This window comes from Bactrocera tryoni, chromosome 1, assembly GCF_016617805.1.
Source record: "Bactrocera tryoni isolate S06 chromosome 1, CSIRO_BtryS06_freeze2, whole genome shotgun sequence".
Classification (NCBI taxonomy): Eukaryota; Metazoa; Arthropoda; class Insecta; order Diptera; family Tephritidae; genus Bactrocera; species Bactrocera tryoni.
In genome coordinates, this window is record NC_052499.1 from 72,179,107 (window position 1) to 72,195,354 (window position 16,248).

Sequence of the window (16,248 nt, forward strand, 5' to 3'; positions counted from 1 at the left end):
TTACAGAATCGGCTTCAAATTTTCGGAGAATATTCTCAAATATACATATGTACATACATATGTACTTTCATTAAACGTGGTTATATGCAAAATACATATTTATTTTTTTAGTTCACAAGTGGATATAACCTCTTTAATCTCACTTAACACTCAACGAACAATACAACAAAAAGTTCAAAGCAAAAACCAAATAGGCAGCAAAAGAAATTGAGGTTATGTATATAAATATTTTGTTATTCAATCACGTTATTAATGCGCTAATCAAATTAGTTCACATGCTTGTAAAATTTATAGATTATATTATTTATATTTAATATAAATAATAATGTATTGTAATAATAGTTATCAGCCAAAATTTTCTATTTTCGATTTGAATCGCATTTAGGGAAAGCCAGGATAGCGCGCTATGTCGCATAAATAAATTATATAATTGAATACACCACTTACATATATGTATATGCATGTTAATGTACCCTGGAGGAAAAATGGCTTTAAGTGTATTTTAAAAGTTTACAGATTCATCATATTATAAAAGATTGATTGAGTAAAACCAATGATACATTAAAGTGTAACATTCGTAGAATGTTCTACGATGTTTTCATTTCGAAAAAATATTATACGGCAACGGAGTAAAATATTTTATGAAATTATATATTCTCCATGAGCCAAGAGATTGATTCCGCGCACATAAAATGTTTGATCTTTTCAGGCAAAAAAACTGGTTCAAATGGTTTTTGAGATCCTGATTTGAGGTGAAGGTTTTCCTGACCAAACAATTTTTCGGAGAACGAAATAATTAAAGGATCGAAGATAGTAAAGCTAAGAGAATATGGTGGGCACATTCTATTCCAGCTGCAAGGCAAGTCATCAAACTTGTACATTGTTTCGTGTTATCTTTGTGGAACACCACACCTTTTCTATTGATCAATTCTGGTCTACTCTGTCAGAGTGTATCACTCAATTTTTCCAGCATATCGCATTGTACTTCAGAATTATTCGTAGTATTATCGGTATAAACCATCTTCTTGAAGTAGCACCAAATAGACAAGATAACCTTTTCTTGGTGACTAACAGCCTTCGAAGTGGTTTAGTGGTTTGAGTGGTTAGACCATGATCTTTTGCGCTTTACATTCTTATAAATAAACCACTTTTCGTCGCCAGTAAGCAAATCTCAGTCGTTAAACTGTCGAAATAAATCTCGCTCTATAAGAACATGAGGAACCATATGTCAAGCTTCGTAATTAATCCTAGTCGTTTTTCTAAAGTTGTTATTCGACGATTTGCATCTATCAACGACTATATATTATTCACATCGGCTTCAAGCGTCTTTCCAAGATATGGTGCATCGTCAAGATTGAAATTGCCGGAATTCGTCGTGATTGAACTGGATTTTTTACGCTTTTGATAGTAAAACAGTAAAATTTGCAAATGCTGTTTTTAAGCTTCCTTTAACCGATAAAGTATCAAAAATTAATTTTTTTTACAAACATAACATACTAGTATATCAGCTGTTCTAATATATAAGGGTAAAGCGGTTAAGTACGATGTTGGCTGCGAAAAATTCAAAGAATCAGCTGTTGTCATCAAACGAAATTACTTAATGATCAAATCTTGAAAATGATCGGCCTTGTAGTTTTGAAGTTATGAGGAAAACCAATTTTGAAAAAGTGAATCGTGCAGAAGAAAAACGCTCTAAAGTGAAAATCTGGTGGAAACCATTCATAAGAACAGTAAAAAAATATTTTTAACTTCGTCAGTTTTGTCCCAACGACTTGAAATTTTGACACAATATTATTGAAATTATTCCTTCAATTAAGGTGAGGTGGTTAGATAGTTAGATAAAGCATCAGTATCAGATAGAAGAAACAGAATCACAAATATGATCTTAAGTGCAGAAGAATAATGGAACAAAGAGCAAAACCAAATGAAGCATGGCATGGATATATTGAAAAAAAGTGATTAACTCGCAATATTCCATTTTAGAAAATTAAAAATGGGAAGATCTTTGCAACAATAGCAACAACGATTTGTGAGACTATTGGCATAAACTTGCTATGGAGAAACTAAGCAGTGAAGGTCAATAATATTTAAGAGTTCATTTACTATTTAATGCAATCCAACCTGGTTTACGATATTCTAATTTTGCCTGCAGGGTGCAAAAGCATCTATACAATAACCTATATGTAAAAATAACGCTTGAAAAAAGAAAATTAACTATTATATATGCTTAATAAATAAATAGTGAAGCTTGGATAAATTTGGTCACACATTTAGATAAAATATCATGGAAAAAACTATATTTTTGAAATTTTTAGCTTTATCCTACTTTTCCAACATGTTTGCCATATAAAACGGTAAACTTTGATACCATTGCGTAATGGATCGAAAGGTTTGAACTACACATTCAATTTATTACTACTACAGAATGAGCGCATCCGTTACTTTACTATGTTGATTATGTGGTATGTACAATATATATTAAAATGAAAACATTCCCCAAATGTGTGATCTAATTTACTCAAGCACACTCTTTTATTAATATAAGCTATTTAGATACATATTTATGTATGTAGTATATCAAATGCAGCAAACGCAATCGTCGTTGTCATTTGGCACAAAATAAAATAGAATAATCGACAAAATGGTTCAAAGTTTTATAAAAGTTACTTAACTACATTTTTATAAACACTTACAGATACGGAATATATGTAACTGCATTCATGGAACAAAGAGCGAAGTACATACTAAAACAAAATACAAGTACTTGAAATAAATACCAAAGATTTATTAGAGCATAAATAGTAAGTACATAGAGACACTAACTAATAGAGGTAATCGAAAAAACACACACACACAAACAAAGTCAAAAATTAAAATCAGAAGAAATACTCCAAATATACTAAAGACAACAAACACTTCATATACACATTTATATAGATAAATAGCAAAGCACATTAATACAAACGTATGAATGTGAAAAGAATTTGTACTTAGCCGCTTTTGTATGTTCATATTCAATATTAACTATTAGCTGTCAAAAAGTATACTAAATACATAGATTATATATACAAACAAATGAAATGAAATTAATTGAACTAAGAACAGTCGCAGAATTAAATAAAAATATATTCATTAGGGTGTGCGTTATTTTACAAGTTGAATTTTTTCAAGTGCCCACTGAAGTTTCAGTTTTTGAGATTATGTCACAAACAGGGTCCAACCGAAAAAACTGTTTTTTTTTTATTTAAACCGCGCTTAAATCATATTTATTTTCTTATAAGATTTTTTATCTTTTGATTTTTTGCATTAAATTACTGCAAATCCCTACCATAAAGATTTTGGTGATTTTTTCTATAAAACCAACTTTTTAAAGTTATACGCAATTAAAATTCTTTATCAAATGCAAACTGAAACAGGGAGCGCTTGTAAAACACGAACCTACTTGTGAAATAACGGACATCCTTATATTCATATCTGCGTGAGCTATGTGGGATAGCTAGCTAAAAAAAAACATACATACAGTTATATATATTGCATACTAGAAATATGAAATTGTTTTTAAATCACAAGTTTGATATAAAAGAAAAATGAAACCGTCACACATACCACGTATTCAAAAACAAAAGTATTACATTTTAAAAATGTACCTAACAAACTAACTCATACTTACATACTTATATACTAAAACAAAAAAAAAACATAGAAGAAATGAATTTCTCATTAATATTTACAGCATACTAAATTTAAGAAATATTTTATAAAATATTTTCCAAATGCACGCATGAGTCAATAGTACGCATATGATTTGAAAACAATAATTAAACATGAATACATAAATACTAAATTGTATTTACATATTATAATCAAGTAAGAATACAAAAAAATAACCAATTTCTTCACTGTTATGATTTACTTTGCCAACAACAATTTTAAGTTTATGATAATCAGCTGATTACAGTCAATGTAATTGAAGCAAATACAAATAATAAATGCATATATATACTTATGGCATATATCGTATATATGTTCTACAGAAGATTATGTCATAAACATTGTGTAAATGTTAAAGCAAATCCCAAAACAACCAAAAAAACAGATACACAATACATAAAATATAAGAAATATACGTACAATACTCAAAAAACCGATTTTATTGCCATGCTGTATTCAAGAAGTTATCATCGTTAGATATTCCAAAATACATATTGCATTAAATTAAATAGACAAATACTCAAATAAATTGAAAAGAAAAACTATTTGAAATGTTGAGAACTTGTGTTTTCCTTAATAGAATTGTGGAATATATACATATCGTCACCTGAAATGCAAAATAACGTATCATCAAAAAATTCGAAATTGAATGTCTTATTGATTACGCTTCACCACTTCAAATTACTTACATAATATTACATATGTTCAACTTCTCTGGTTCTCAACTCATTGAACCAAAAACTAGTAGAACACGAAATACCTAAATTTAAATTCGGGTCAAAATGTTTTTTTTACTTTGAAATTATTTCATTTTTGAAACCACTCTAAATTTCAAAATGTTGTTAACAAAATTAAAATATAAGTATATACATGTATAATTAATAATGAGTAAACAGTCATAGCTGGTTAACTGGATCCACTTCTCTGCCAACTCTATAACCAAAATAGTAGAACACGAAATACCTAAATTTAAATTCCAAAACAATTTTTTTACTTTTAAATTAATTTTTTTGTTTGCAATTCGGTATTTGGCATAACAAAATTAAAAATAAAATAAATTTTAAAATGAAATTTAAATATGATTAATTAACGATAAATACACATGAAAATATTCACACTTCAAATTAAATAAAATACATGTATACTCTATATTTTAACGGCTTATCTAAAAGTTTTCGCAAAGCGAATTCTACACTCAATAGCATTTCATCGTTATCCACTTTTTATTTGACTTCATTACATATTCACGCGTTTGAAATTATTTTCAGTTAATTATTATGTACATATATTATATTAGTCGTTTAGGCACACTGTGCTTTTAGGATTGCCCAACAATTGTAAAAACATACAAAGCGAAGTTGGCAATACTGTTCACTCTAGTATTTTACTAAATTTCTTGGCCGCCAGCTGCCAGCAGTCGTGATCAATTTCTATAACATTTTTAATTTAATTTTCCTACAAAACTAACGTTTTTAAGGTGCTTAATTTGCGTGTGATACTTTAAGTTTTACTGTAACTATTGTGTTATCGCGACAATAGCTTCCGTAAACGACATACGCCATTATTCTTCAAAGATATTCATCATAATTAATGTGCATATAAAACAATTTTCACTGTGTGCTGTTGTATTGTTATTTCGTCATATCTATTTTCGTCAATAGTCAACGTGCAAGCACCACTCGATTTACAGATAACACGATTAATCATTGAAGTTACTAGAAGTAATAAACAAAAACAAAAATAACAAAACCTCAACGATAATGGCACAATCTATAGCTGGCACAGCCTCCGCTGCTAATACTAGCACTGGTGCTGGTTTAAGCTTGGCAGGTAGCTTGGGTGTTGGTGTGGATTTAGATTTAGTGGATATGAAGCACTGCTTCGAAAATCTCATAGTGATTGATGCAGGCGCGAATTTAACAAACAAAAAATATAGCCGTGATCTGGAATCAGTTATACAGCGAGCAAAAGATGCAGGTATGTGGCATGCAGATATATACATACATAATTCTGGATGACGTATTTAACATATTATATTTCTTACTTATATACATATATATGTATGTATGTATGTATGTTTGTTCATACATATTTTGTCAATTAGCGCAGTCTGTTTTCTTGAAGATTTCGTTGCGATCTTCTTCGATAAGAACAAGGCGTTGCGTATTCGTATTCTCTTATGTACTTATATATGTATACGCACATAAATATTTACACACCCATTAATATGCGCATACAAATTAGAAATATTTATTTTTATATGAATGTGTATTCATTTTGACCTCAAAGGTCTTACGGGAAGTCTCCGTTTACGTCGTTTGCATATAATTAACGAAACTGCAAGTTTTCAGATAAAAAAAACTCACAAATTTTCTTACTCATTATATGGTATACTGAGTTTTTATTAAAATTGTTTTCTATATTTTTGTAGGTGTTCAAAAAATTATGGTTCCAGGTACATCGGTAAAATCTAGCAAAGAAGCGCTGCGTCTATCACGGATTTATCCCGATATAATCTATTCGACTGCTGGCATACATCCACACGACTCCAAGTCAATTATCGAAGAACCAAATACCTGGTTCGAGTTCGAACATATTGCGGCTTCGCAGGAATGCGTTGCGATTGGACCTTGCGGCTTAGACTATCAGCGCGATTTCTCCGAGCCCGAGGCACAAAAAGAGATATTTGAGAAGCAGATTCATTTGGCTTGCCAATTGAACAAATCATTGCTGATACACGAGCGTTCCGCACAACATGATGTACTCGATATACTGGATAAGTAAGTGATTATTATGCTTATATACTATATACTCTGAAGTTTGTAACTGCCATACGAACAGATCGATCAAAATAAAGTTCTTTACTTGAAAACTTTTGTTGTGAAGAGTATTCTAGTTTCGGTTCAACCGAAGTTAATTTTTTTATTATACTTTATTTACTATTTAATTTGCATTTGCAGATTTGAGAAATTACCGCCTGTGATCATAAGAGGATTCATGGGCACAGCGGACGAAGCAGTCGAATATCTGAATAGGAGATTCTATATTAGTTTAACTGGTTATTTATGCAAGGTAATAAATAGTATTTGTTAAATTTTAAACATGTATATATTGTAACGCAATGTATCACTAAAAATCTGCAGGACAAATCAGATAGTGGAGTGCGCAAACTCTTAGAAAATGGAACTTTGCCTATAGATAGACTACTTGTCGAAACGGACTCGCCGTTCATGTATCCAAATACAAGAGCTTCCAAGCTGCCGCAACATGTTAAGACTGGTATAACAGAACGTTCGCTATTATATTTACATAGGTTGGTTATAAAAGTTATATCTGCATATTTATTTTAATTTAACATTTTAATTTTTTTATTCAGGTACTGTACTTTTCAACGTAATGAACCTTGTAGTTTGCCCGCCATAGTTGAGATGATAGCTGCATTCATGAAGAAAACGCCAGATGAAGTAGCTTTAGCAACTGCATTTAATGCATTAAAGCTTTTTGGACTATCCTAAATGCCAATGGCTGTGATTTTACCTATGTAGACTGTCATAAAATTGCTTAGTGCGCAAAAAAGCAATTGAAGCATGCGCCGTTTTTCAACAATTACAAAACGAGTGAATGCATTAAAAGGAATTCAAAACGAAAGTGCCAAAATTTTATAAGTGGTAATATAGTTTTTTGCTTAAATTCCTACATAAACTAAGAACTACAAGACTTCGAAAGTGCCTTAAATGAAGTGCGAAGAAAGCCATTTGGCTGATAAAAAAAATAAAGAAACGACAAAATATGCTAAAAATATATATTAACGAAATCGATACCTATTTATTATACACATATACATACTTACTAACTACGACGTGTTTTAAAGCGCATGCAAACCCACAATATACTCATAAAACCAACTGAATGATTCGAATAAGATTATTTGAATCACTTTAGAGTTAGTTATCATTACAGAAAACATGAAATTCTAAAATATTTACATATGTATTTAAATGAAAAGCGAATAATACAACTTAAAGGAATTGACTGAAATTTGAATGTAGATTGTCGTCTTGGTTTTGGATAAACGCAGGGATAATGGGTGATAATCCAAATAATTTAGCTGCATACATTTGTACTTCACCGTCCCGTGATATGTATTCTTAGAAAAAAGCTTAAATACTATGTATATAAAACATATATTTATTAAAAAAGTTATACAAAACGTTTAGGACACGTTTAAATGTATCCATATATAAAAAAATATTGTATTCTACAATATGACAAATTCGCGTTCGCATCACACACATAAAATTATTTTAAGCTGTTGCAGCAACAAAAGTCGCGAAAAGAAAGTGCTTTGAGCCCTTCCTATATGTGTCAACAGAAAATTCAAAAACCAAGTCAAGCTGCAGCTTATTGACTACATTTTCATACATACATACATTTGTTTTACTATTATATAAGATTTTTTACGCCAAAACTTGTAAATATTTATTATTCATTTTGTTTGATATTTGTTGTTGTGCTACGGAATGTTTATTGTGCTACGCCAACTCAATAATATACATACATATGTACGTTGTGGCATACATACATATATATAAATAGTTGTAAGTCAAAAGCAATGCGCATGGTAACACAGTGGATAGATGAAAGTAACACGGTAAATGTGATCGTTTTACTAAACAATTGTACTTTATTGTTATTTACATAAATATACATAAACAAATACAAATTGTATATATACAAACATAAAATATAAAATAAAAACTGAAATGTGACTTATCGCTCTTTTTTATTCATTTTTCATAAAATCAAAAAAACCACACCCAACTAAACTCTTTTTATAAAAGCTCTTTGGTGTTACACCATTTGGGCGTTTGTCCTCTTTGGTATAACCATATGCATCTTAATCAATGACTATAACATCTTTTAATCAACCGTTAGTTGCCAGAAAAATTACGCACACATTGAAATATACAATGGTTGGGAACGATAGAGTTGAGTAAAATTATAACTCGCATAATATATACAATACACCCTTTAATTAACGGTGGAAAATTTCACAACAAAATTCGTTTAGAAGTACAAGCCAGTCTTCATAAATTCGAGCACACTTTTATGTGTTTTATATTACAGTATATATAACGTAAAGTATTTAAATGGCTCCCGTGACTAATGCTTTTACTTTAATTTTTTTTAAGTACTAAGATAACAAAACTAATTACCATAAACAAAAATATTTCATGTGAAATTTTTCCAATATGTAAATGCACAGTATAATTATTATTTATCTCGAAAAGCGGTGTATGGCATTTGTGTCCACATACTGATTCAAGTTATGCAAATTATCCCACCACTCTTTGAGTTTACTCCTTAAAATAAGTCTAAACCAAGGTGTGAGTGGAGCGTTGAATTTTGACACAGTTTCATCAATTTCAGTGCGTTTAATATAACGCACTTCACTGACTTCATTCTCATTTGGATTTAGGTCAACGTCTTTTTGCAAAAATAGTATATAATCGATTTCGTGTTCACCCCACACGCCATCTCCGCAATCCTTGTAATGTATTCTCGTTAAGTAACGAAAATATTCTGGTTGTATTTGTTCTTGTGGTATACCTAGTTCATAATTGAGACGTCGTTGGGCAGCTCTTCGTATGCCTATTGCATTCGATTCTTCCCGTTCTAAATCAATGTCATGCAGCGGATGACTACAGCAGGCGTTTGTATATGTATCGGGAAATGTGATCTAAAAAAAAATTATTGCTTGATAGAGATTTCCTAGAACACATCAAATGTATACAAATCAATTGTAAACGCGAAATGTACCTTATGTGTCGAACGCCGCTGAACCAACATCTCTCCCTTTGAATTAAATAAGAACACACTAAATGCACGATGCAATTTTATATCGCCAGTTTGCTTATTCACACGATGGCAGTCTTCTTTGCTACTGTAACCAATTGCCTTATCCTTATCGTCCACTAATATACAATTTTCCTTTAATGCTAATTCCTGTTGTGCGTCCACTGCTGCTGTATAACTTCTGGCCCACAACTTCTTACTCTGGCCACGAAGTATACACCGATTTAACATTAATAACATTATTGCTTATTTTAAAATTAATCGACTGTTTCCTTGAGCGTATCAAAGTTCTCTAAAATAAATAGCTAGTTGTATAAATACTTAAAAAAGATTAATGGTTATATTTTACATTGGTTAAGTATCAGTCAATTGTGCAGGCTGTAACCAATCATATGTTATTAGAGATGCTAAAGTATCGATAGAACTATTGATAACAATACAAATTGAGAAGTCACTCATTTATCACTAGTTATCAAATGTAACTAGAATAACCTTAAAAGTTTTAAAAGTTGTGACAAAATTATATACAATTAAAGACCGGTTTTTCTGAAAACATGGACTATTGATGTTTTTTTAGCAATAACGCCGTCACAGTTGATTTTTATTTATTCAAATTTTTTGTGTTTTGATAAAAATAACATGAAAAACCTCACAACAAAACAATTACGTAGAAATGTGTAAATGAATGATTGAAAGTCTCTTTTCAACATTAAAAAAAATTAAATGAATGACGGAAAGTATACGTTGAACACCGCGAAACATGGAATTTTTTCATTAAAAACAAAAAAAAATCCTTGTTTTAAAAGGATGCGCCATATATATTCGTAAAGCAGAATTAAAAACAAACATTTTAAGACATTTCCCGTGAAAATTGGTTCAGTTTTCAGAAAAGCCACAATTTATCTTAACACTGAATTCGATTGTCCATATTATTTGACTTTTTCGGAATGTAAAGAATTTCATATAAATAATAAAAATAATAGCATCACTGAAGTATTGCTCAGTTAGCAACCCTGAATTGGTGTAATGATACAAAAAAAATCAGTGAAATTCATTATCACAATTTTGTCCAATTTACTGACTTGCTGGAATAATAGATTAAAAAGCTAGAATCTTTGAAAAAGATGGTGAGCAATTAAGGGGCGTTGCAATAACTTTGTGGTTTTATTATTTAATATATATTTATTTGACAGATTCGATTTATTCTGATACAAAACCGTGCTGGCAAGACGCGTTTAGCTAAGTGGTATATGAATTTTGATGATGACGAAAAGCAAAAACTAATTGAAGAGGTTCATGCAGTGGTGACTGTGAGAGATGCAAAGCATACAAATTTTGTGGAGGTGTGTATTAATATTAATAAATTTTTTTGCAACGAAAGGGAGCATTATTTCTTTGTGGTAGTTAAAATATTCTCATATCAAGTAGCATAAATAAATACTTATTTTTTTCTACACTTGCAGTTCCGGAACTTTAAAATTGTGTACCGTCGTTACGCCGGTCTTTATTTCTGCATATGCGTTGATGTCAACGACAATAATTTATGCTATCTTGAAGCGATACACAATTTCGTAGAAGTTCTAAATGAATATTTCCACAACGTATGTGAATTGGACCTAGTCTTCAACTTCTATAAAGTATACACGGTAGTAGACGAAATGTTTTTGGCTGGAGAGATACGTGAAACATCCCAAACAAAGGTGCTCAAGCAGTTATTGACGCTAAATTCGTTGGAATAAAAACTTGCTGCCATCAATGCATTCCATTTATGTGTATATGTGTATTTCAAACCATTAATACGTTGCAAGAGCCATACCAATCTCATGGATGGTCTAGTAATGGATTTTGCGATGGTCGATCCATCAGTTTTCGAATCTTTCATTTTAATCCAATCCATTGTGTTAATATATTTCTCAGCTTAATACATATGACTATATAAGAGAAGTAATTAGTATTTGTTAAAGTGCTTGTAAAGTTATTGTAGAAATAAGTGAATGTGTATTACCTATTGTAATTACACTCAAAATCACAATGATATTCAAATAAATAATTATGTATATTTGCGCAAAAGGCGTATATTTCAAACTACGTTAATCTAATGACGTTTTTTATTTCGTTATCAAAAATAAATAAAATGAATAATTCAAGTTTAGGTAAGTCGTAAGTATATAATCCGAATGGACCTGCATTTATGACCCATTAAGACCAGCTCGACAGCAATCTTCCGAACTTTATGATAACGTTTTAAATTCCTATGATAACCCCATTTCATGCCCAGAGTAAATGTCGTATCAATAACGAAATTATATCAATTATTTTCATGTAATAAATTCGAACCTACATACATACGTGCTATAATACAAGGATATGAAAATATTCAATGATGGTAATGCAGTTCTTTAATTAATGCAGACAACGTATATATCATGCAGAGAACGTCTATCCAGAGAACATAAAACAGTATTAAAAAGAGAACATAAAACATTATTAAAAAGATTTATGTTCTCTGTATCAACGTTCTCTGTAGACGAAATACGATCTTTGTAATTACTGCAACAAAATTTTTTCTAAAAATATAATTATTTTATTTGAATTAAATGCATTCATTAATACATTATATGTATATGTTTGCTGTATCGCATTTTTATCGATTTTATTTCTTTCAGAAAATACAGAATTATTTTTGAAAATTGAATTTCAAGAACAATGGCAATCACCTATTAATCTCTTATCGATATACAACTGATGTGTCAGAAACTTGCACTACTTTTTATGTGCGAGAAAGACAAGACTATGCAAATGACTGCGTGGAAGTGAGATATACAAGTGAATTTTCATCATCGTCATTTGTTCGTCGCCATTGTTCTTTCGTCGTCGTTACCGTCGTTGAAAATTGTCGAGCGAAAAATAAAAGTTGTAGCATTCATTTGCAATATATCTCATAGAAAACAAGTTGTTTTTAAAGTAAATACAAAAGTCTAAATATCAAGATTTTAGGTTAAATATTTGCTGGGGTGTGAATCTTTGAAAAAGTATATATAACACCGTCCACTGAAGTAAAAAACAGCAGTGGAAAGTGTGGCTCAGCTGAAGAAAGAAAAAATCATTTGATTAGCAATAGAAGACAAAAAACAATAGTTCAAATTCGTGTACGGGAGCAGAAAATTTGAAAACGTTTTAAGTTTTCCGAAAGCGAAGTCTTAAGTGTTCAATACAAAAATGTCAGCAATGAATCCAGAATAGTAAGTGCAAAGAATGTATATGAATTTATCTAATATTTCTATATTATTCCATGAAGGTTACAAATTTGCGACGTCATTTTTATTACAATTAAAATAATGATGTCTATCCACGCCGTCATATTCACCGTCAACGTCGCAGTTATGCATAGAAATACTCTTCGTGGCAAACAGTGCTCATACATATGTAGGGAGTGTTTACACTCGTAGAAAAAGTTACATTGGAGGTTGATTCCATGTTATCATTTTTTTATATTCAGTTTATTAAAAATATATATAATTAATTGTTATTAACAATACGAAATGGGAGTTATATAGTGTGGAATTATGGGGCGGATGAGTCACTTGTAAAGAGAGATACATTGCCGCTCTCATGCTCATTGTGAGCCATTCCCTCAATCATAGACTCTACCCCAGCAACATTGCGAGTATTACCTTATTACTGACTGCCACCTTGCTTCATTTTCTCTGTTTTGTGTATTGCATTTTTCGTTTTGATCTCCACAACTTCATACCCTGATGTATTGTTTTGTGTATATAAGAGTTAGAAATGTTACAGGCAAATTTTCGTATACTATGTCCGGCTACATGCATTTAGGTAGGCATATGATGTGATTAGCAGTAAATTTCATTTAGGTAAAACAATATCCTCAATCAAGCATTCCATAAGTCATATATGGCAGGTAGACAATAGTGTCCTTGTGGTAGCACTAGGATATTTTGCCACGTTGAGAATTACGATAATTTTTTGCTTTTGTTATTTACTTTAGCTCAGTTTGGTAGTGTTATTTGATTTCATAGGGCATTTTAAAAAATATTATTTTTTAATGGTATTTTAGTATGCATTTTCTTACTTAATTGTAATATTTTATTTTTTTAGTATTTGTACACATTTATGTATGTAGGCAATTTGCTATGCATATTTACCCTGGCAAATAGTGTTCTTTAACAGGTAGAAAACTGGTTGAATTTTTCCAAACATTACAAAAGTCAAATATGTCATGCGTAAATGGCCAAGGTTTCGCGATAGTATTGAAAGTAACAGATACATTATGAAGAATAATTAAAAGAACAAGTAGGGAAAAGCTAATTCTGGGTATAACCAGACATTTCATACTCTTACAACTTGCTGGGATTAAAACCAGGAAGTACCCTCAGGGACATAAGGCTTTTTAGTTATATGGGGGAGTTTTCACACCATTTTATTGATTCTAAGCACAAATGTGCAGCGTTATAAAAAAACGCTTTCTCAATTTTATTAACTTTTATTAACTCACATCGCTAAAGGAAATATTGATCCCATTCAACTAATTTGAAGCACAAAGACATGCTATTATCAGGAAAGGATTCTCTTTGAATTGCAATTATAAATGTGACACCTTGCTATGGCGATCGCCTGTGACAAATTAAAGTTCTATATCTTAATTTAGTGATTAGTTATGGTACTTTATAGGTTTTCGGTTAATGGCGCAGTTTCATATAGTATATCAACTTTTACGGACAGTCGAACGGACGTACGGACAGACACACGGTCACCGGGATTTCAACTTGTCTCGACATCCTGATCATTTATATACATATGTGTATACATATGTATATAATCGTATATCTATCTCGCTTAATTTTAGGTGATAAGTACAAAAGTTAGCTGAAGAAAACTATTATGCTCTGTAGCAAAGTATACCAAGAGCATAAAAATAGTGTCTACTACATATATGTACGTAACCAGTAATTTTATCAGATTAGGCATACGTAAAACTTATAGTTTGAATATACATATGTATGTATGTAGATGCATTTTTCAGAACCTTTATTGAAATATATACATATATATTTTATATTTATTGGTTTATAAATATTTATATTTTTTATTTATAGTGATTACTTGTTCAAATTACTGCTTATCGGTGACTCGGGCGTAGGTAAATCGTGCCTTTTGTTGCGATTCGCTGATGATACATACACAGAAAGCTATATTAGCACAATTGGTGTAGATTTCGTAAGTATATAATGAATTCAATTAAAACTCCATAAGCAAAAATATTAATTATTTTTTCAAAAATTGTTTTACAGAAAATTAGAACCATTGAGTTGGACGGCAAGACTATAAAGTTGCAAATTGTAAGTTTAAGTTTATATTTGTTCAATAAAACCAAAATTATATGTAGGAATATTTTTTGTCCTCATAACAGTGGGATACCGCTGGACAAGAGCGCTTCCGTACAATTACATCTTCGTATTATCGTGGCGCACACGGTATTATTGTTGTTTATGATTGCACAGACCAGGAGTCGTTTAACAATGTAAAGCAATGGTTAGAGGAAATCGAGCGATATGCTTGCGAAAATGTAAACAAGTTGCTCGTGGGCAACAAATGTGATTTGACTACCAAGAAAGTTGTTGACACAAATACAGCAGCGGTGAGTATCATCTTTCATTTACTTGTACATATATTTCAAGTGCATAAATAAAACTGTTTGCTTTTCTTTGAATGAATCAGGAATACGCAAGTCAGTTGGGTATTCCATTTCTGGAGACTTCAGCTAAAAACGCAACGAATGTTGAACAGGCTTTCCTGACGATGGCTGCCGAGATAAAGAATCGTGTTGGGCCGCCTTCAAGTGCCACTGAGAACGCCAGTAAAGTTAAAATTGATCAGGGACGTCCGGTGGAGAACACCAAATCAGGTTGCTGCTGAATAACTCCGATTGTGAACTCATATACACACTTTATTTTATTATACTAAAAAAAAAACAATTAAAATAAAAAAGAAATCACAACAAAGATGGTGATGATAAAGAAACAAATGATTATGCTGCTTAAGCTATAATACATTTGCAATGAAATGGAAGATAATGATAAACGATGGTAACGAAATGGATCGGATGATAATGGGGACACAACTTAAAATGTTTACAACAACAAAGAAACGTAAGAAGTAAACAAAACACACGTTTTTTAAGTACATAGCAACAAAAATTAATGTTATGACAGCGAAAATATAAAATTAAAACCACAAAAAAATGCGCGAAAAAAACTTTAAGTAAGATACTTATAACTAATGTTTAAATAAAACCTAAATGTAAACAAATGCGTAAATAACGATGGTATGAGAAGTAATGTGGGGAATTAGCTAAAGTGTGAGCGTATCGTAGTAATGGAGGATGATGTAGTGTCTTTTTCGGGCGTCTGAAAATTCCCCTATCATTTTATAATTATTAAAAATCCATAGTATATAAAAATTTTGTGTTTATTAGGTAATTTAGATGTCCAGTCAACCTCTATTGGTTCACTGGCCAACTGAATTGCTGCAAATATTAGTTTATTACCTTAATAAATAAAAAGTACATACGACATACGCAATTTAAATGAAATTAGTAAAACAAAATTGTGTTTTCATATATTAATATATCTTGTAGGGACAGCTTTTTCAACTACACAA

At 30.8% G+C, this 16,248-nt stretch overlaps 4 protein-coding genes and 1 long non-coding RNA gene across 6 annotated transcripts; 4 read left to right on the plus strand and 1 right to left on the minus strand.

Moving 5' to 3' along the window:
* Window positions 1–58: 58 nt before the first annotated feature.
* On the plus strand, window positions 59–3,511 carry LOC120766807. The gene is made up of 2 exons (XR_005704621.1): window positions 59–2,076; window positions 2,696–3,511. It is a non-coding gene; the product is annotated as an uncharacterized LOC120766807 (long non-coding RNA).
* A 1,590-nt stretch (window positions 3,512–5,101) lies between these two features.
* Window positions 5,102–7,749, plus strand: LOC120774800 (3'-5' ssDNA/RNA exonuclease TatD). Its single transcript, XM_040104596.1, has 5 exons — window positions 5,102–5,688; window positions 6,143–6,491; window positions 6,672–6,783; window positions 6,855–7,024; window positions 7,088–7,749. Exons 1-5 carry the CDS (start codon window positions 5,472–5,474, stop codon window positions 7,224–7,226), a joined length of 987 nt encoding a protein of 328 aa, XP_039960530.1. The 5' UTR covers window positions 5,102–5,471; the 3' UTR covers window positions 7,227–7,749.
* A 622-nt stretch (window positions 7,750–8,371) lies between these two features.
* On the minus strand, window positions 8,372–9,980 carry LOC120774807 (isopentenyl-diphosphate Delta-isomerase 1). Of its 2 annotated transcripts, XM_040104617.1 has the most exons (3): window positions 9,917–9,980; window positions 9,532–9,859; window positions 8,372–9,451 (listed from the first exon to the last, which is right to left on the minus strand). In XM_040104617.1, exons 2-3 carry the CDS (start codon window positions 9,805–9,807, stop codon window positions 8,990–8,992), a joined length of 738 nt encoding a protein of 245 aa, XP_039960551.1. In that variant the 5' UTR covers window positions 9,808–9,859; window positions 9,917–9,980; the 3' UTR covers window positions 8,372–8,989. The 2 variants fall into 2 exon arrangements, with proteins under 2 accessions (XP_039960551.1, XP_039960542.1); XM_040104608.1 differs by having other exon boundaries at window positions 9,532–9,948.
* Window positions 9,981–10,582: 602 nt separating this feature from the next.
* On the plus strand, window positions 10,583–11,661 carry LOC120775853 (AP-2 complex subunit sigma). The gene is made up of 3 exons (XM_040106226.1): window positions 10,583–10,694; window positions 10,761–10,910; window positions 11,031–11,661. The coding sequence occupies exons 1-3, from the start codon at window positions 10,692–10,694 to the stop codon at window positions 11,304–11,306; spliced, it is 429 nt and encodes a 142-aa protein (XP_039962160.1). The 5' UTR covers window positions 10,583–10,691; the 3' UTR covers window positions 11,307–11,661.
* Window positions 11,662–12,410: 749 nt separating this feature from the next.
* LOC120772951 (ras-related protein Rab-1A) lies at window positions 12,411–16,175 on the plus strand. The gene is made up of 5 exons (XM_040101857.1): window positions 12,411–12,809; window positions 14,685–14,805; window positions 14,880–14,927; window positions 14,999–15,226; window positions 15,307–16,175. Exons 1-5 carry the CDS (start codon window positions 12,787–12,789, stop codon window positions 15,502–15,504), a joined length of 618 nt encoding a protein of 205 aa, XP_039957791.1. The 5' UTR covers window positions 12,411–12,786; the 3' UTR covers window positions 15,505–16,175.
* The last annotated feature ends 73 nt before the right edge of the window (window positions 16,176–16,248 follow it).